Genomic DNA, 21,537 nt, shown 5'->3' on the forward strand with positions numbered 1-21,537 from the left:
AAATTTTGTCTCACACTCGTCACATGCAAAATCTTTCCGGCCTTCGTGTACTGTTTTTTTATGGTAAAGCAAATGTGATTTTATACCAAATTTCTTCTCGAAATTATCACAAGCGTACTCTTTGCGACCTTCGGGTACTGTTTTTTGGTGATTGAGTAAACTCCGTTTTTGTGTGAATTTCTTAGCACACTTGCCACATGCGTAATCTTTACTACCTTCGTGAACTGTCTTTTGATGGCGGAGAAAACCTGGTTTTCGGCCAAATTTCTTCTCGCATTGATCGCATGCGTAATCTTTGTGACCTTCATGAACTGTCTTTTGGTGTACGAGCAAAGCCGATTTAAATCCAAATTTTGTCTCACACTCGTCACATGTAAAATCTTTACGACCTTCGTGTACTGTTTTTTGATGGAAAAGCAAATGTGATTTTTTACCAAATTTCTTCTCGCAATTATCACAAGCGTAATCTTTGCGACCTTCGTGTACCGTCTTTAGATGCATGAGTAAACTCGGTTTTTGTGTGAATTTCTTAGCACACTTGCCACATGCGTAATCCTTACGACCTTCATGAACTGTCTTTTGATGCTGAAGCAAAATCCATTTTTTTCCAAACTTCTTCTCGCATTTGTCGCATGCATAATCCTTGCGACCTCCATGTATCGTCTTTAAGTGGATAAGTAAATTCGATTTTTGTGTAAATTTTTTCTCGCATTGATCGCATGCAAAATCTCTGCAACCATCATGAACTGTCTTTTGGTGGACGCGCAAATACGATTTTACCCCGAATTTCTTCTCACACTTGTTACATTCGAAATTTTTTTGACCTTCGTGTACTGTCTTTTGGTGTTTATTCAATTTCGATTTTTGTCCAAATTTCTTCTCGCACTTGTCGCATGCGAAATCTTTACGACCTTCGTGGACTATCCTTTGGTGAGCAAGCAAATTCGATTTTAGTCCAAATTTCTTCTCGCATTTGTCACATGAGTAATCTTTGCGACCCTCGTGGAATGTACTTTGGTGTTGAAGTAAATGATGTTTATACCCATATTTCTTCTCGCACTTTTCACATGCGTAATCTTTCTGACCTTCATGGACTGTTGTTATGTGCAAGACCAAACTTGTTTCATTTCTAAATTTCTTACCGCAACTGTCACATAAGTAGCCATTGTTGACTTTTAAGGTGGAACTTTTTTGACAGTCGTGCACTGTCCTTTGATGTCTTAACAATTTCAAATTTTGTTCGAATTTCTTATCGCACTTATTGTGCACTGTCTTTACATGTAAGAGCAAACTTCGTTTATTTCCAAATCTCTTCGCGCACTTTTCGCATAAATAATCTTTGTAAACTTCGTGGAATATTTTTTTGTGCTTGAGTAAAGTGGATTTATTTTCAAATTTTCTCTCACACTTGTTACATATGAAATCTTTGCAGTTTTTGTGTACCGATATTTGGTGTCTACTTAAATGACTTCGGAACTGAAATGTCTTTTCACATTTGTTACATACGAAATCTTTGTTTTCACTATGAATTGTGTCTCGGTGTGTTGTCATACTTGATTCTAGTGTAAATGCCTCCTGACAAATATCACAAACGTATTTTTTGTCGTCTGAAAAAACATCGTCGTTTTTACTTGAGTAATCTTTTGAAACGATATCCTTCGGTTCCTTCTCAGTTTTAACCATTTTGGTGCCTAAAATAAACGATGAATCTTTCTACTTAGTTTATTGAATGAATAAAATTTATCTTTTGGTATTATGTATTGTTTCATTGGGAAAGACAACATTCAAACTAATTTGTTTGGGCCATAGACATGATCAGTTTGTCGAGGAACGAGGTCAAAATAGCTTATGATCATATTGTTTATAATTTAAGTACTGATTTATTTGTTTATACATTATTCTTACAACATTTGAAATAATTTAAAATTTTATTTCAGCTACGATTTCTTCGAGGAATCGATTTGGTCTTTTAAAACTAAGTATTTACAATCGAATTCCCGGCAGACATCAAGTTCACCACGATAACATCGAGTGAATGGACACATGTGTTATAAAAAATGTATATATTCATTGTTGCTGCTTTTGCTGTGGCCATATAGGCGTGGTTCATCCGCTACTTTATAGGCCAAGGCAGTCAGATCTTCTTTTTTGATTATTGGAATTAGTGAATTAAATAATATCATTCCGCCGCCGACACCATCAAAAGTCGAAGATGGCGTGTTCGTACTGACTCTTGAGTCTTGACTCGGACCTCATATCAGCTTGGAGAAGGGATAGATGCAAAGGTCGACAATCGATCTGACTTATTCTGTCCTTTTCAATTCATGTTTAAATCCGGACCTGTCCGAAAATTTCTTTTTTACTCCGTGTTGTATTGGACCTCTAATTTATGCAAGTTTTTGTGAGTCTGTCATATACAACACAGTTTAAAAGCTACAAAAAACGTCATTGGTTCAAAATACCTTCTTCACGTATCAACACAGCTGTTATTACTTCGCTTATTAATCTGCATCATTAGTTTTTTAATGATCAAATTTAGATCATTCTCCGATAAAATTTAAATCTCAGAATTTTGTTACAAATTTTTGAAAGCCTACAATGCAATAAAAATGTTTTTATGTAAAAAAGACAATCCTATCAATTAAGATCAAAAGACAAATTGCAGTATTTTTTGTGGTTTCTGCAACTTTCAATTCCACTGCATACATAAAGGATTCTTGCGTCCTATCAGGACTCAGAGAGATAGAAGCGTTATGGATTTCATGTTTGATAAATTTAAAAAAAATTTTCATGGCTTTTACTTTTGACTATGGAAAAAATTTACATAGACAGAACTGCTATTCGCGTAGAATTTTCTTCGCGACTAATAATAACATCTGCATCAATTCTTTCACTTACACATTTACTGGATTCGTCGATTTTATGAATTAAATTATTTACCAACGCTGCATTATTGCTGACGATCGGTAAAGCTCGGAAGCTTCCCAACTGTGATAACCAAGATATAACTCGACGAGTATATCTCGGTAGCGCGCTGAAATTTTTCCATCGGAGAGCCTCGCGGGTGACTGTATCGTCGCTGCTTTATCTATGCAAGCGAATCGCGTCGGCGTCGTGGCATGCAGCTTTGCCGACGGCCGTCTCGTCGACACGGCCAAACTTTTGGCCAGGCGCGAAAAATCGCCGCAGGGGGGCAAAGTTCGCTCGATTTTCGGTATCCTAAGGACGATCCTTGAAGTTTAGAAGGCCGCTCTCATTGTTTCGTACATTAAATGTAAAACAGCGATGAAGATACGAATGAATGATTTCTGCAATACGCGGATTTTCACTTAATCCCTCGATAATCTCAGTACACGATTTTGTAATGCACTTCGAGCGCATTCATAGATTTCCATATACTTCTTGGCGGTATCGTTTGTACTCGATCCACAAAATTGGCGCTACAATTCGACTTATTCAATAATCGTCTGCAGTCGAATTGCGGGTCTCGATTGTGTCAATAATTACATTGCAACCTCACGGAATCAGGCGTGAAATGGAAAACCCGACGCGCGATGACACGATGGTGCGGCGACTTTCGTTCGCGACATGATTCGAACTTTTCGTTATCTCGATTAAAAAAAAAAAAATTCACTCTATTAGCGTTATAATTATCACTCGGTGCACGACTATCATCACGTCTATATCGATTGTATATATTTTTTTTTCATCGTTATTATGTATAATGTAAAATTAAAGACGCGCTCGGTGGTGTACCGCCGGCGGTCACTTCCGCAACTATAAATATACGCGAGATCGCGTGCCGTGACACGCATATAATTCGATTATCAACTTTTATAATTAGTCTTGCGCTCGTTCGAGCAACAATTTGAAAAGCTGCACGCGGCTGTATCGGCGTGTATTCCCTGAATTCGCGCGATCGGATATTTGTATATTATGCTCATTCATTTTTGGGAAAAAATTACATACACACACACACACCGAAGAGAATCCGATTCTTTATCTTCGTTAAAATCGAAAAGCTTTACACACACGTATAGATAAAAAAAAACACAAGATCAAAACAAAACCAAAGCTACCATTCGGATTGGTGCGATAGGCAAACGATAATAAGTTACAACATAAGCACGCGGTTCGACGCCATATATATATACGCGCACGAATAAAATGTAATATAACTTTGACGCCGTTTTCAAACTTGCGCGCATTACAGTCCCGAGATGCGTATCGATCGTGTCGCGAGTAGCGCCGATAATAGAGCACAGTTTTACAGTAGTCGTGTGTAGGTAGGCAGTTTTGTGATAGATGGCAAACGCAGATTTCGTATGGTGAATTGATTATATTTCGTGACCAGTGATAGTGCGGATTATTTTACGCTTTTTTTTGATTTTTCAAACTTTTCACAAAATGCCTGTGGAAGATCGAACCTGCTGTGAGTACATGATTTTCTTTTTTTTTCTTTATCATTGTAACAAAATAAAGTACATAATTCAAATTAAAGGGATTTGTGCATGAAATATTTTAAAATGAAACGATCGTCAAATATATTACAATTTTGAAAAAAATCATTTGTCTAAAGTAAAATAAAATTCAATCTTCTATTTATTCTATTTCAATACAACGCAAAAAGTTTACACATCAACGAGTTAGAACAAAGCAAACTTAATCCAATTGCCAATGTACAAATTATTTCAATCGCACACAAATTCTTGGGAAATCCATTTATCTATACAATACATCGTCTATGTCAACAATATACAAAGAATTATGAAATAAAACAATTTTCTCTCTCTCGATCTCTCTCTCTGCCACGGGCATACAACAGGCGGCCGCCTCTCGCAGAAATGGATCTTCACGGTGGCGGCCTTCTTCGCCGTGGCCTGCATGATGGCCATGCGCATGACCCTGCCGCTCACCATACCCAAGATGGTGCCACGCCACGTGCACGCCGTCGAGTTCGAGGACGACGTCTGCCCGACGCCCGAACGGGTCAAACCCATCACGGTTAATAATTACACTACCACCAACGTCAAGCTGGTGGAAGTCGCGGACGAGACGTACGACTGGGACGAGCTCACCCAGGGCGTCATCCTCGGCTCGTTCTACTGGGGCTACGTGCTCAGTCACGTGCCGGGTGGCGTGCTCGCCGAGCGATTCGGCGGCAAGTACGTCCTCGGCCTGGGTATGCTCGGCGCCGGTGTCTGCACCGTGGCGACGCCCTGGACCATCGACTGGGGTGGCGCCCGAGCTCTCATAGTGCTGCGCATCCTCATGGGCCTGTTCGAGGGCCTCACCCAGCCCGCCCTCTCGGTCATGATGTCGCAGTGGGTCCCGCGGGAGGAGCGCTCGCGCATCACCGGCTTGATCTTCGTCGGGGGCACCTTCGGCGTCGGCCTCATCTGTCTCGGTCTCGGGCCCATCGTCGCCTCGGACTGGGGCTGGCGCGGCGTCTACTATATCTTCGGCGGCGCGAGCTGTCTCTGGTTCGGCCTGTTCGCCGCGCTCTGCTACAACAGTCCGCGCGAGCATCCGTTCATCGGGCGCGAGGAGCAGTCCAGACTCGGCGCCCAGCTGGCCGAGTGCACACATCGGGACGCGCCGCCCGTGCCCTGGCGCCACCTGCTGACCTCGGCTCCGTTCTGGGCCCTCGTCGCGGTGACCTGCGGCAAGGACTGGGGCGCCTACACGATCCTCAGCGATCTGCCCAAGTACACCATGAACGTGCTCAAGATGACGGACGAGGAGAACGCCTGGCTGTTCATCGGTGCCAACGTCTGCATGACCACCTCGGCGCTGCTCTTCTCCTGGCTGTCGGATCAGTTGATAGTCCATAACTGGATGTCGGTGACGAACGTGCGAAAATTGATGACCAGCATCGCGCTAACGGTGCACGGATTTCTGTCCGTGTGGTCGGCCTACGTGGCCTGCGACAAGCTGCAGTACTTCGTGCTGTCGTTCGTCGGCACGTTCACGGTGGGCGCGAGCTTCCCGGGTATACGCGCCAACACCCTGGATCTGAGCCCGAATTACGCGGGCACCGTCACGGCCATCAGTCACGGCTTGGCAGGTAAGAGATATATAATAATCATCGTTGCCCCGTAACATCGCGAATTTATTATAATAAATAAAATAAAAAAATGCGTGTTCGTGTCCGGCAGGCCTGTGCGGCATCGGCGGTCCCTATCTGGTCGGCCTCGTCGCCGTCAATCAGACCCTGAGCGAGTGGCAGCTCGTCTTCTGGATCATATGCGCCGTCGGCGTCGCCACCAATCTCGTCTATCTGCTGCTGGGCAGCGGCGAGCTGCAGCCCTGGAACTCGCCCGACTTCCAGAGAAAGCGCTCGAAGCGATATCTCGTCGTGCCGCAGAGCCTCGAGCCGACAACGGACAAAATCGAGGACGATGATCCCATGCTGGTGGAAAAGTTGGCTCCGAAGTCCGTCATGGCGTGAGGATTTTCTTTTCTCGCGCCTCGTGGTGGTTGACGATTGTAAATATATGTAAATAATTGTAGAATAAGCATCTGTCTTTTCCTGTGAATACTCGATTTTCGCGTCACGTGTCATCGCGCGTTACAGAGTCTGGGATTTTTCCCCGTCGGACACGTTAGCGAGGTATACGTTGTGAAAGTGTACAAATAAATAGGCAATTAATAGAGAAGAAAAAACTTAGAAAAAAAAGCGGCATCTCATGCTTATGATACACAAATAAAAATACAACACGAGCGGGCGTATATACACGATCTTTTATTTTGACATTTCAAAGTATACGCATATAATACGCGCGTTATCAATTACCACGATCTCTCGTTTTAGAGATTAGCTTGATTGCATTCGATGATAATGTAATTATACGACTATCATGTGCGTTACGCATCGATGCTCTTAATTCGTATACGAGTTTTTTCGTTATACAGTAATTTTTATTCATAATTTACAAGTATTACATATAGCTATCTTGAACGTTAGATACACGGTTTACGTTTAGCTCTAAAAATTATATAGATCGCGCGTTATGTGTACAAACGACGATTATTTACAAGTCTCGAGTTGTTCGCTCGAATTTTTTTTTTCTTTTTTCCGAAACCAATATTACATCGGATCGAGCGCTTAACTATTGGGCAGATAGTAATCCCTGGGTATGTACTCGGTCTTGGGATTGGGCGGCTCGATGCCCAGCAGCTCGCCCATGAAGGCTATGTACGTGATGGCCAGCCGAAGCGTCTCGATGCGCGACAGTCGCTTCTCGTAGGCGAACGTCGGCACCTGCGAGAAAAAAAATAAATAAAAGGGATTAGAAATTCAAGTAGAAGCACACGCGATAATTATAAAAGCTCCATTTATCGATGGTAAGACCTTGCGTCGTAGTTTGTCGAAAGCCTCGTTGAGATTGAACATGCGCCTCCTCTCGCGAATGTTGGCGGCTCGTCTCTGCGACACGGTGGCTACGCGTCGCCTCGGCTTCTTCGAGCTCGTGCTCAGCGAACCTCCTCCACCGCCGCCGCTGCCACTGCCGCCGCTGCTGCTGCTGCTGCCGTTCGTCGAGCGTCCGTTTTGCGAGTAACGACTGCGGGATAAAGAAACAACAAAGTATAAATACAATTTTTTTTCTCGTCCCTTGAAGGGGATGACGAGTCAGTATATATGTACACCGACCTCTGATGAAGGAGGGCGCAGGGCTGACGGTAGATGCCGTGATCACCGCCACCTCCGCCGCCGAGATTGTGCGGGTGCGTGGGTGGCAATTGCGGAGGCTGGTGCTGCGGTGGTGCCGCCGTCGGATACAGCACGGGACTGTCCCACATCGGGTGATAATTCGGTATCTCGCTGCCGACGTACTGCGTCATCTCCGCGCTCGACGTTATCACCTAATTTTTATAATAAAAAAAAAAAGGTGTAAATATGAGGCGTTAATTGACGCACGCGGGAAACGAGAAATGTCGTCGTTGAGCGTTCTGCGTTGATTTTTTTATTAATACATAAATATATGCACAACGAGCAGAGAGACGCGGCGTTTATGTAACAATTAGCGAAATTTATGTACGTATTACGAATGGCGCGACGACTTGACGTTATGTACTCTATTTTTTTAAATTGAGAATTTTCACCACAATATGCACGTTCGCGGAACAAAAAATGTCGTTGTAGACTTAGAAAAGTAAATAAACTTACTGGATTATGATTACCGTTGATCTCCCAGTGCGACTCGGGGTAGCTCATATCCCGCCTTGCACTCGTCTATCGCTCTGCCTCACTCACTCACTCACTCCCTCACTTTCTTTCTACGATATATAACTCGCGCAAACACACTTTGTACCTTTCGCAAATACAAGAATCGAAGAGACGCGAGACATCGGGCCAAAAAACCCACTAATCACGAACAACGTTAGAGCACACACTCACGAGCGATATTTTGTCACTGTTTACCGCCGAAGCCATAAACACGCGAAAGAGCAGGTCTGGCTCGACGATGCGGCCTCGTGCAAGCTCGAAACTCGATTGTTGTGACAAGATTTTTGCACTGGCTCGAAAGCCTCTCTTCTCTCTTCTCTCTGTCTCGCTGGCTAATCGTCGTCGTCGTCGTCGCGTACATGTGTACAGGATCAGAAATCTCGGTGTGCTGCTGCGCCGGTGTATATGTGTGTATGTGATACGGACACGCCTCCCCCATCCACCCCCGAGAAGTTTCGGGGACGCTCGAGCGATTTAATACTCAACCCCTTGCGTCGTAATGTAATATCTGTATAAGCGTTTCGAGTCTTTACGCCTGTTATTGTGTATAATGTAATATGTGTGTATGATTAGTTTTTCGAAACTACCCCTACGTGTGTGTGTTATGACACTTTGGGCTTTCGAAATTAATATAAGCTTAGGCGTAATTTATAGGCTCAGCTTCTCGCGTGGCTATGTACTAGTAATTTCTATATGCTTGGATAGATTACGTATTGGTCGTTTTATCTTATAAACATTGATTTGTGAGTGAAAACATTGTAGGATTGAAAAAAAAAGTTGACTGAAAGCTATTGTTGAATTTAAAATTTTTTCATTTAAAAATCATTTTCAACTCGCAGCAGTACATAAGCTGCACAGAAAAATAATAACAATAAAAAAAAATAATCAAACAATACCCAAAAAGTCTCGATTTATTTATCTCGAATTCATCTGTGTACGTATGAGTGACATCTTCTCATTGGTCGGTACAAGGGTGGAACGCAAACGACCGAGCTCCGCCATTGGCTCGAAGAATCGAGGGTGTCGCCTATACGGCACGCTATAATAATGATCGTTCCAGTCGCTCAGTATCATATCATGTACGCTTATGTCCTTCGCAAAAGTGAGATAGTTTAATTTTTGAATAAAATTTTTTAGCGCATTTGGAAATTCTTTAGGTAAAATAAAAAAAATTGTTACATCATCGCGCGGGGTCTGGCGTTGTAAAATTGGATGCGTCGAGAGATGTTTGACGAATATGACGAGATTATAAATAATTGAGTTGTAAGTATTATTATCGCCGCTGTATACACATGCAATTATACAGGTGTAAGACACGATCGTGCAGGTGAAGTACAGATAAAGAAAAGAAGAAGAAGATATTTAATCGAAATTAAATTAGGTGATTATGACGCGATGATGATGAAAAATGACGAGGAGAAAAACTAAAACTAAAAGTTTTTCTTCTCGTCATGATGATCCGTTTAATAATGTCGTTAAAACAGTATAAGTCACGAATCGTGTTATCAATTTTTTAAAATGTTTCTCGTGAGCGCCGTATAAGCATGTGTATTTCTTTTTTTTTCTTCGAATACCATATACTTTCACTTCTTTTTTCCCTTTATCTTTATTACAGTTGAAACAAAATTATATGCGATTGATAAGTGACACATACAACACCGATCAACGACGTTGTAAACTTTGCATACGATTGAGCTCGAGTCACACGCTCGCAGACGAAAAAAAATTCGTCTTACTCGCTTATTCTTAATTAAAAATTATATACGATTATAGAATACTCTCGCCCAGCCAAGGATAAGCTCATCCCTCGATAAAATCATTTCCGGCACTCGTGAAAAGGATCCGGAAGTCGGTATGATGCGCGGCACGCGTAGCCTCGTGCCGCTAAGTATACAACAACGACACGACGAACTCCGCTGCTGCTTGACCTATCCATATAATATTGTCTTCACCGCAAAAGCCGAAGCCAAGAGACTCTCTTCCCCTCTCTATTCTCGATTCGCTGGGGGGGTTGGTTGTGCTGCTGCACCGGCGGCACACATCCCTCGCGACAACAGGCGAAATTAATCAAATACATATTAGCCGAGTCACTTGACGTGCAACCACACACACGCATACGCAGTTCGGAGCAATTTTTAACGCGCGTCGAATCGGAATCTCGCGCGCGCGCTGTTTGCGCTTCTGTATATACGTAAGGTATAGTATACGTAAACTGTGACGCGGGGGACGACAAAGGGGGTGCATAAAATTATTAATATATGAAACGCTTATTACTAAAGTGTATACGTCGCCCCCGATTTTCACTTGTGCCGTATAGCATACCGAGTCGTAATATGACGTTTGACGTTTTGGGTCGCGACGATGAAAAGAACGTCTAGCTCCGTATCTCTTCTTTCTTCTTTTTTTTTTAATCGATGCGGTCGGGTTTCCCTAAAATGCGCGATTTCACGCTCCGAGGGCGTGGAGACGAGGCTCGAAGAATTATTTCATAAAACGCGTACGTCAGTAATTATCTCTGAGTCGTAAGTTTTTAACTCATTCGAGAGAAAATTCATCCTCTAAAGTCTCTCTCGTTTACCGTAATACACTCGAACGCTTGTGTGTAGGTGCCTTTGTATAAATCCATATACGCATCTCTCGTTGGTATATATATGAACCTCTGTAAAATATCTATATCTATACAGCAGTGGACGAGGTATAAAGTAATAACTGCAAGCTGACGCTATGGATCAATGCGCAGCTTGCGCGTCTGCGTATATATATATATATATAATAATACAGCCCCCGCGAGCTCTGCTGCCCTCGGAGTTCGGAGTTGAGAGAGAGAACCGACTCTGCTTCTGCTTTTCGGCGCTTCTTGTAAACGCGACGGGTTCGGAACGTATGTAGAACAAAAAAATCACAAGTATACTCGGCAAATATAATACTCGAATCTGGTGCAGTAATAAGGCAAAAGATGTCAAAAAATCAACGAGCTTACGTAGCCTAACTCGACGCAAATCCCAAATCCCTGTCTGTACGAATCAACACCTGCAGCGTCGCGTCGTCGCTCGATATCCGATCAATTCCCCGATATTACATTATTAGCCAGATTTTCGTGAATTCGGGGAAAATCAAAAATGATATCGTGCCCATCCCTGACACGCTTCGACGCAACAAAGTGAATCTCTCTGTGTCTCGCGCGCGGGGCGCTAAATATGCGCACGTGCAGCAACACGAACGGCTCCCCTCGCGTCCGCATCGTATATATGACACAATGGCAATAGTTTAACTCTGCGAGCTGAGGGGGGGGGGTTCGCACTTATTAGCCGAATTTGTTACGGTGTAAGCGTCGAGACCTAGAGAGAGAGAGAGAAAACAGATTCTCCGTGCCCCGTATACCATAGCAGTTATTATAAAGCGATAAGTCAATGAAGCTGCTCGGCTGAAATATGGGGTGTGATAAGCACCTTACTACTAAACTACGACGCCGAGGGCCAGTTGTGTCGTTGTTGTGTTGCCGCCTTTTGTTCGAAAATACATATTTTTGTCCGTGTATCATACACGGGGCTAATTGTTATTTTTGCACGCCTAGGTGGTTGTAAGAACTATAGGGTGAAAATCTCGATCGATACTAATTGCGGTCGAGGCGATCGGTGCATCGAATAATAATGATAGTTTTTGTAATATATGATTATTTATTATTAATTTTCTCTTTTTCTTTTTATATTTCTACAATTCATTAAATTAACAATTATTTTTTTCATTTATAATTTTTGTTTCATTTTTCAACGGAAAAGCGTTTCATTCGTTTACAATTCGTTTCACGCGATATACATGGTTTACATTCGTTAGAATTATTTCTCACACGATGTAATATAACAATAATAATACGACATCAAAGTGGACTGCATTTGCATTTTACATCATATATAATATTGAACCTTGACACCGAACGACTATCGTCACGGAAAAACGTTATTTAAACGATATAAATAAAATTTCACGTGAATCGCAATATAATCAATTTTTTGTTTTTGATCGACCGCGAAAGAAAAAGATTCGCGGCAAATAACATCGTTATACAAATTCATTTGACCTATATGGACACGCGTTAAAAATGTGCAACTATACAAAAGCGCTCTATTCTTTGCACATTAACAACTATTTTTTTTTACACATATTTTTTTACATATATTCTGGTAAATCATCAATCGTAAAATATTTCAATTTGATATTTGTTGTTTTGTTTAAATTTTTTTTTTCTTTACGTATGTAAGTACTTTTTGAATCCACATTTTGCTTCGAGCGCTCCGCCGAGCACTTTAGTCAGGTACCGTACAATTAATACATCAATGATTATAAAAATAGACTTTTAAGTCGAATACACAAAAAATGTACTCTCTTTCTCGAGGAAGTAAATACAAAAAAAAGAGGGGGGGGGGCAACACTACAATCATGATAAATAAATAAAAATTTAACGTACAATGCCAAAGCAAAAATTTCTGTGTAAACAATCGTGAACAATAACTGGTCGGATCACCAGGCGCGCACGTTCATCATAAACATTTTACTCTATTATTATAATGGTATCAACGTGGTAAAAAAATACAATCGATCTCTGTAAAACCTACTTGATCATCTTCATCATGTATACGTATAAAAATTACGATCGTAACAAAAAAAAAAGAAGAGTTCATCGTTGAAAGTAAACACTGCTGCTCTCTACTACTGCTTCGCGAGGGGGGTGTATAGGATCAAGGCAATTATTTATAAATGGAAAAATGTATATCTATATAAATCACGCCTCTCCGATATTACATAAGATTCCTGCAGGCCATAGAAAAACGAAAGAAAATAGCGCCAAACGCTGATAATAACGAATTACATTCAGTTTTGTTTATTCTGCGCGACGTCGAAACCGAACGTCACGTGAGCCTTGTCAGTGATACTGCTCGCGAGTGTCAACTGTGGCTGTGGCTGCTGCTGCTGCTGCTGCTGCTCTTGGTCAGACGGAAATTGGACGTTCGCGGACATGGACAGCGAGGACTGCTTCTGCAGCGAGGTCGCCGATTTGGCGCCGCCGCTCGACAATATTGACTTGGGCGTGTAGACGCTCTGCGAGCGGAGCAGATTTTTCTTCGGGTCCGAGCTGCTGCCGCCGCCGCCGCCGCCGCCGCCCGTCGTAGGCAACGGCGTGCCTTTGCTATCCGCGGAGGCCAGACTCGAGCTGAGCATCTCGTTGGGATTTCTACTCTCGACCAGGAACCTGTGCAAAGCGATCGATCGTTAAAAATACATTCATTTACGACCCAGACATAAAAAAAATGTCTGAACCAACCTGCCAATTTTCTTATAACTACTGCCGGCTTTGGCCGCCTCTTGGCTCTGCTTCTGCTCGAAGATCAGCTGCACGTCCTGCTTCTTCTGTCGCTCGGCGTCCTCCTGCTTGATGGTGAGGTTGTTGTCCTCCTCCTCCTCTTCCTCCTCGGCCTCGTCGACCTCGGCGGTCGGACTGGCGTCGCCGTCGGAAGAGCTCGGCGGCTTCACGTACACGGGGAAGCAGTTGTCGCCGCCCAAGGCCGCCCTCTGCCTGATCTGGCCATCCTCGTTGCTGTAGTAGTCCGTGTACGAGACGCTGCCGCGACTCTCGCGCAGAGCCTCCTGCTGCAGAAGCTGATGCTGCTGCTGCTGCTGTTGCTGCTGCTGCTGCTCGATGTTCGCGCAGAAGTCGTCGAAGTCTATGTCGAGATTCGACGTATATTTTTGCCTGGCGAGTAAATTAAAAAAAAATTAAGTATGAAGATCAAGTACGTGTGCGCTCCGGTATGAAGAATTAAAAACTTGATTAAGGCCCTCACCCGTCGTTACTGACCAAGCTCATAGACATGCTGCACTCGCCCGCCGAGGTCGGCGCCGGTGACGACGGCTCGGATGACAGGAACGAGGCCGGCTCGCTGCTCCAACCTGTGCCTGCGGCAGGTGATTTCACAATTTTCGCGTCAGTTTCGTTGGCGTACTTACGTTGCTGTTGTTGTTTTCGCGCGACTTCTGACTTACTGTTAGGGCTCGTCGGCGACGCTTGGAACTTCAGATCGGCTATCAGCTCGGCCTCGTGACTGCTGCCGCCGGCCGCACCGTTGCCCTTGCAATTGATCGGATTGGGCGTGATGTATCTGTTCGATGTTCGAAGAACGAATTAATATTTTGGGCGATAGAGAGAAAGATAGGGGCGGGAATGGATGAAGAGTTTCGATTTTAATTGTACACAAAACTCACGGTTATCATGTTTTCAAAACGATATATAATGTAATGTATGGCTTACGATTTGTACAGAGCTGAAGAATGAGAAGACGTTTTTACAATTTTTGTACACTGTATGCGGGTGTGCATTTTTTTCGAGGAGGAGCTGATGAATCGTAAAAAACAAAGTAACAATAAAAGAGGGTAAAGCCAAATCACACGTAGATAAAAATGCCAAGTAAAGAAAAAAACACAAAGTGTCACACAAGCAAAAGTACCGTTTGAGCGAATTGCCTGCACTGATAAATAAGTTTAAGATTTTAATAAAAGCCGACGGGGAAAACATTTCCTTGATCCTTATCCAAACGGAACAAAACAACCTGACGAGAAGGGAAAAATCGTTTTTAATCAGCTGTTAGTTCTTTTCAATTTTCTTCTTTTTTAATACCATCCAGTTCCTGCAGGGAAAAACAGGTCTGCTCGTTGCAATGTGTACATTATTAACAATATTTACATGAAAATTAATGTGGAGCAAGTTTTTTCCCTTTACTTATTTAAATTTAACTTCGTGTAAAAGCATTTAAATGAACGTGATTTGAATTAAATTTAAAGATTTCGTCGTGAATCGTCACGTTAAATTTAATGCAAAATCTTTCAACTGAATTCGGATTATTTTAATCTTAATTATTTTACACAATAATAGATTCATTTGTGTAAATGTGAAACTTTAATTCAATTAAATTGGATAATTTAAATTTAATGAAATTATTATTCACTTATTTCATCAGAAAAGAAGTCGGTTTTTCAAAACCGGGCTTTCACTTATACAATCATTTTGATTTTGCCACTTGCAGATTTACTCGCCATCTAGCGGTAGATGCAGGCGCTACGCGTGGATCGAATTTTTATGATTTTTTCAGAGCATATATTTAAACTTGAGCATAGTATTAAATCGTTTTCGTTCATTTTTCGATGTAAAATAAAGTATGCGATTGAATTTCTATGCATACATTTTGCAGTTTACGTAAAAAAATTATTACTAATACATACATTTTCAACGAAAATGGCATGTAAAAGTACTTTGAATAAAATTTGGCATTGATTACTTTTCTTTTAATGTTTGATATTCCATTGAACCTGCACAAAGCTCGAGGTTTTTTCTAATATTTATTTCATCATATCAATTTATATAGCACAAGATTATTGAAATCAATGGCAATAGAAAAAAAGGTTAATTTATATTGGTTTAAAAAGCAGTGCCTAATATACGTTATATCATTGAAAAAAAAAAGATAAATGAAAAATAATAGATGACTATTCAAAGCGTGTACTCTCAGCGTTCAAGTGCGTCTAAAGTATTACATCATCACCAAGCTGTATAAAAAAAAGCTGCTGTCGTTGCACAAATAAATCGGGCGCGCGTCATTTTGTTTTACCTAGCCGCTTCGATGCCAAGATTCTGATGGTGTCCTCCTGCTCCTCCTCCAGCGGCCGTCGACGACGCAGCCGCTGCCGCAGTCCCGTTCGGTCCGGGCCCGATGGGCGACGACTTGGGCGGCGACGAGGCCGGCGTGCGAAACAGCGGCGCCCCCGTCATCATCTCGAGAAATACGTCGAGCTGGCGAAGCGACAGGGCGTTGTGGAGCGTCTCCAGCGGCCTGATGGGCGGCACTCCTCCGAATCCTTCGATAGCTGCGCGTACGATACATATATATTGAATAAAAAAGGCTCAAAGGGGAAAAAAGTAGTAAGCGCCGATTTACCTGCAACGGCCGAGGCGTGAGGCGGCACCATGTCCTTGAGATTGGGCGCGCTCGACGAGCCGCTGATCACCGCCGTGCTGAAGAGGCTGTTCGCGGAGCCGGTGAGCTTCTTGCTCACGTTGTAGCCCAACAGTTTGAAATAACTCATCTGTCCGGAGATACTGTGACGGTGGCGCCTTGCTGTGTTACAGGTAGTAGGGTCAGGTTGAATGATCGAAGGTCGCGTGTCTGGGGACGAGAAGGATCTTTGCTGCTGGAGCTTGTTGCGCAGCTGGGCGGAGGGACAGTGATGATGGTGATGTTGATGATGATGATGTTTATTATGATGATGATGATGATGGTGGTGGTGTTGGTGTTGGTTGTTGTGGGACGATTGGTTAATAGCAGCGACGTAGTTATTAGTGCTTTGCTGCGGCTGCGGTGGCGGATTATTTATACAGACTGGACAATGTTGATGATGGTGATGATGGTGCGGGTTACGGTTCTTGTGGTTGTGATGATGATGATGGTGATGGTAGTTAGCGTTGATGAACTTGTGCCTGGGATCTAATTCCAAATCAAATTTCGCTCTTACACAACAGCCGGACCCGGACAGGGATCGTCTCGGCTGACATTTGGAATGAGATTCCAGCCACGCGGTGACGGCGGTGCTGGACGACTGTTGCTGCTGCTGCTGCTGTTCGTCGACGTCATTCTGATCGACGTCCGAGTAATTGAGACAGCAGCAACAACAGCCCCAGCAGCAGTAAGAACAACAACAACAACAACAACAACAGCAATTCTTGTAACGATAATTGTCGTGCAAATACATGGACGCGCCATTATTAAAAGTAGTATTATTATTATTAATATAATTGTGGCCAATGGGCGTCGTCCTGAGGCAGTCTAGCGAGCAGCTCGGATGCAGCTTCGTGGCGCAGGATGGAAGGGAGCAGGACGAGGAGGACGAGAGCACGGAGTCCAGCGAGTCGTGGCGTCGTCTTTTACCGACGACGGCTTCTTCAAATGTCGCGAATTTTAACAGAGAGTCCGGACACGAGTTCGATCTTGTCAATTTCATCGCGTAATTGGTAGTAGTAGTAGTCACGAGTCCGTTCTCGGGCGTCGGCGGACTGCTGCTGCTCGGACTCGCGGCGTCGTAGGACGAGGCGCTGCTCGACGCGTCGGCGCTGGCAGCAGCAGGATTGCGAGGAGAGCGAGAATGACGACGACGATGATGATAATTGATAGGTGAGCCGGCGTAGCACGAGCAGTTGGAAAATTTGTGGGAGAGCGAGCGCGAGAAGTAGGTGCGAAAGTTGGAGCGCTCCGCGGGCGACAGATCGCTGCTCTGCATTATGAGCTCGGACACGTTGCAGTTGTAGCAGTTGCAGCGATCGGCCGCGGCCGGGGATGGAGAGCGCGAGCGTTTCTCCAGCAGGGCCTCGGTCACGATCTCGAGCTGATTCGAGCTGAGGGAGTGTCGCTGCTGACGCGATGCAGCAGTCGTCTGCGCGAAATTTTGTTGACAGTAGTGGTGATGGTAGTGGTAGTGATAATGATGATGATGATGATGATGGTGGTGTCGATGCCGACGCTGCAGCGGCGAGGACGACGACGAGCGCAGCAGCAGCAGCCGACGCTTGTCGGGCGGCAGGAGAAAATCGCCGCTGGTCTCGTCGTCGAGTAGCAGCTGCAGCTCGTCGTCGTTGTTAAAGCAATTGTTATCGTCGTCGTCGTCGTCTTGGTTGGTCGTCGTCGTCGTCGGACGGGACAAGAGCGAGACGGGCGTTCGCGGCGGGGTGGACTCACCGCTGATCTCGATCACGGGCAGCGTCATCGCCGAGTGCGAGCGGCCGTACTTCTTCACTACGTAGCAAGCGTTACTGCCGGGAAGCTGTAGCATCTGCGATCTAGCGTTATTACTACTGCTGCTAAGGCTCGTCGATTGGCCGTTGTCGTTAACCGCGACGATCTTTTGCGATGATGCCGCTGCTGCTGCGTTACTGCGATTATTAGTAGCCACGACGTTAGCGGCAGCCAGCGAAAAATCGATAACGTCGGAGGAGGCGGCTGCTGCTGCGGCTGCTGCGGCGGCGGTGGCGGTAGCTATCGTGCCGGGCGAAGCTAGCGGGGTGTTGTGCAGGGTTATCAGAGGAGCTGGTATCGCGACGGGAGTGGTAGTAGTAGTCGTAGTTTTGTTCGGCGCCGCTGGAGGTGCAGCAGGTTCCTCGACGACGTTGATGATCGGCAGGACGTTCGCGACGACGGGCGACAGCGCGAGATCCGGCGAGCTCACCGAGTGCGGCAGACTGCCGGCCAGGGGCGCGGGCTTGCTCGACAGACAGTCGTCCGGAAATATGTCCGCGAGTTTCGGCGAGCGACTCGCTGGAGGATGGACGATGATCGAGATTATTAGGGTGGACGTTGGATTTTTTTTTGGTTTTGTTTCGCGATGACACACAGATAGAAGATGATGATAAAGGGGGATGGATTTATTTTTGTTGAGATAGAGAGAGACAGTATCAATACGTTATAACATTATTATTTTACGATGATAATAATTAGTTTTTAGTAATTTTTTTTTTTTGAAATTAAAAAGTCGACGAGACAAGAAAATAGAGAGAGAGAGAGAGAAGTATAATAAAGAAAAAGAGCGGGGGATAGCGGGGAGGTGTGCGGAAGAAGAGAAAAGAAAGAGAAAGAAAGAGATAGAATTAAACGTTTTTGTTCCTTTTTCTTTTTCGAAAAATTTTTAAAAAAAGTTTTTTTTTGTCATCCTTTGAAATTTTGAACTCGTGTATTTGTAGTCGCGTATTTTGCTGATGCGCAGCGCAAATCAAAATCAAAATAAGAGTATAATCGTCTACGGGGATGAGTAATATAGCATAGTATAGTCTGGGATGATGTGTTGGACTGCATCTTAAATCTGCTCTCACGAGTGTTACGACGTTCTGTTTTTTTTTTTTTGTACATTCATATAATGGTGTATTTACACGATTTATTTTGATTACCCACGCGCGTCGACGCGCGTTACAAGTTAAAATGACGTTCTTTGTGACACGCGTCGACGCAAGTACAAAAGTACCAAATACATTCTCAATCGTAATATGTACAATAATATGTATAATGTATCATAAAATAGACCACCAGTTTACGCGATAGAGACTATCGATACAAAAAAAAAATTATTAAGAAGAAGATATCAGATAACGTTAGTCACAGGCAACCATGTAAAACACAGCTAATTAATTAGATAATTAAGTTTGCTAAAAGCTCGTTGAGTAAGCTGGAAAAGCCGCGAGAAAAATGTATCATAGCTCATTTCTCTCGCTACTTTCTCCATTTGTATCGTTAGAGAACACAAGTTAGAGGACAACGAAAATAAAAAACCAATTATCAAGCAACTAATGCGTTAAAAGAAGAGAACGTGTCAATCTATTACGGATATAAAGTACAAGAATTCATTGTAAAATAACGTTTACGATGAATGATTCAATGAACTTTGAATGTTTGTCGATCGATAACAAATACTCTACCCGACGAAATTCAACGCGCCTATTGTACAACGACGAAAAAAATAGACTATGTAATAGGCAGCAAAAACATGTCTATATCTAAAATCAATACCAGATACTGATATTTTCGATTTTAAGCTAGAAAAACTATAGCACTCGATATCAAACCTTAACTTCTAATGTAAATCACGTTACCGAATGAATTCGAATGATCAAAAAAAAAAACTATTCACCAAGAGTGTGCGTAATAATAAAACACAAAGAGAGTTATTAAATTAACAAAAAAAAATTAGAACCAGTGCAAATATACATATTTGTGAAGGATCACGAGGATCGACAAGACGTGATAAAAAAGGGAAGACGAGGAAATTGAGGGAAAGTAAGAGCGGCTGAGTGGATCACACACTTTTTGGAGTATTACGGAGACGCGATCGATCACGCAGGACCGATGCGTGTCCGTTTGTGTGTGGTCCAAACGGTCGACTCGTTTTTTTTTTTTTTTTCACTAATATAAAAATTAGTCATGGCTTCCACGCGCACAACTATCACAGAGCAAAGAGTTATTTCAAATCCGGATGTGTGTGAGAGATTTTGTTTTCATATATAAATAGATAGTATACATATAAAGAGTAAGAAAAAAAATTCGCATCTTTATATTCATTGCTGGTTACAAAAAACATGATTGTATAAAAAATATTGTATTATTGATTATTATTTGAAAAAAAAAACAGAAGAAATTCGAAAGTGGCACACACGACGGTACTCTGTTTGGGAAAGTACTTATGTCGTGTGTGCGTTGGCACACAGTTAGATATAAAAAACACGCATAAAAATAACACAGTAAGTATTGAGAAAAGGAAAAAGAATTTTCTTCGTTTTTACGCGCAAAAAAAATTCACATCTGTACTGGAGGTCTTTTTAAAATTAAGATTGAAAGTTTGTGTGCTTGAGGTACCAATGTACTAACGATGTACGGTAAGAAAATGTCTTTCAACAATGTTTGACAGTCGAATCGTTAAAAATACTACAGAATAATTTTCGTAAAAGGAATCAGATCGGTGAATTGTGTATTCTGATGCACACTTTATGACAAGAGATCTATTTATTTATTTATTGATTTTTTTTTAAATCATAGCACTGCGGGGTAAACGAAAAAAATATAATTTGGTGCAATAAAAAACAAATCATAGCTCCAGCTTTGGGGGAGTCATTCTCAAAAGTTCAGGCAGTGCAATGCAGCCCTCGACTAAGTTCATTGTCTATTATATAAATGTGATTATAATTTGTGGTTGTAAAAATGCTTCCCTTCAAAAATGTCCGACTGAAATGCAACTACTCGGCAAGGGGGGGAGTTTTGAAATCCCAACTACATCATTGGGGATCTCCCCTTTACAAGTATACATCCTCTCCCTACTTTGCAAATTATTGAGTTCAGACATTTTTAAATTTAATCTGTACAGACAGGTTCGTACTAATATATGCTGACCTCGTTTAATTTGCATTCTTTGGAAATTTTCAAATTTTTTGTTTTATAATTTTGAGTGGTTCTGCATGACCGGATTATGATTCGATGTCGTGGGCGCTCGGAGAAAAAAGTGACTATTTGAGGGGGTGTGAAGGATAGAACAAGAAAAAACGTACCTTCGTTGTCGACCGCGTCCAAGCTCTGATACTGCAGCTTGTCCGCAGCTACGAATAAAGATACGAAAAAAAAAAGACAACGAAAAAAGCCATCGTTATCGTAATTTTTTTTTGCTCTATACGAAAAGTAATGTCTCAATAGTAGGTAGTGCAATGCATTTAAAGAGAGATAGATTATTTAAAA

General features: G+C 42.9%; 3 protein-coding genes across 25 annotated transcripts in view; 1 reads left to right on the forward strand and 2 right to left on the reverse strand.

Annotated features, from left to right (window-relative positions):
- The first annotated feature begins 4,407 nt into the window (after positions 1-4,407).
- Positions 4,408-9,275, forward strand: LOC106655925 (sialin-like). The gene is made up of 4 exons (XM_014376535.1): positions 4,408-4,432; positions 4,826-6,067; positions 6,159-6,375; positions 9,089-9,275. Exons 1-4 carry the CDS (start codon positions 4,408-4,410, stop codon positions 9,273-9,275), a joined length of 1,671 nt encoding a protein of 556 aa, XP_014232021.1.
- Positions 7,049-8,443, reverse strand: LOC111693891 (protein Fer3-like). The gene is made up of 4 exons (XM_023459969.1): positions 8,171-8,443; positions 7,655-7,866; positions 7,355-7,565; positions 7,049-7,264 (listed from the first exon to the last, which is right to left on the reverse strand). Exons 1-4 carry the CDS (start codon positions 8,216-8,218, stop codon positions 7,109-7,111), a joined length of 627 nt encoding a protein of 208 aa, XP_023315737.1. The 5' UTR covers positions 8,219-8,443; the 3' UTR covers positions 7,049-7,108.
- Positions 9,276-11,831: 2,556 nt separating the features above from the next.
- Positions 11,832-21,537, reverse strand: part of LOC106656193 (inositol hexakisphosphate and diphosphoinositol-pentakisphosphate kinase 2) — a 28,959-nt gene continuing 19,253 nt past the window's right edge. For 8 of the 23 annotated variants that reach the window (XM_023460004.1, XM_023460001.1, XM_023460002.1 and 5 more), the window contains 6 exons: positions 21,354-21,401; positions 16,216-18,582; positions 15,889-16,144; positions 14,071-14,385; positions 13,551-13,979; positions 11,833-13,478 (listed from right to left, as the gene is read on the reverse strand). In XM_023460004.1, the coding sequence (XP_023315772.1) occupies positions 13,100-13,478; positions 13,551-13,979; positions 14,071-14,385; positions 15,889-16,144; positions 16,216-18,582; positions 21,354-21,401 (3,794 nt within the window). In that variant the 3' untranslated portion in view covers positions 11,833-13,099. Of the gene's footprint in view, positions 13,479-13,550; positions 13,980-14,070; positions 14,386-15,888; positions 16,145-16,215; positions 18,583-21,353; positions 21,402-21,537 lie in introns of all 23 variants that reach the window. The other 15 variants (XM_023460003.1, XM_023460006.1, XM_023460007.1 and 12 more) reach the window with 10 other exon arrangements.

This window comes from Trichogramma pretiosum, unplaced genomic scaffold (genome assembly GCF_000599845.2).
Source record: "Trichogramma pretiosum strain Unisexual culture from Peru unplaced genomic scaffold, Tpre_2.0 scaffold10, whole genome shotgun sequence".
NCBI classification, from domain to species: Eukaryota; Metazoa; Arthropoda; class Insecta; order Hymenoptera; family Trichogrammatidae; genus Trichogramma; species Trichogramma pretiosum.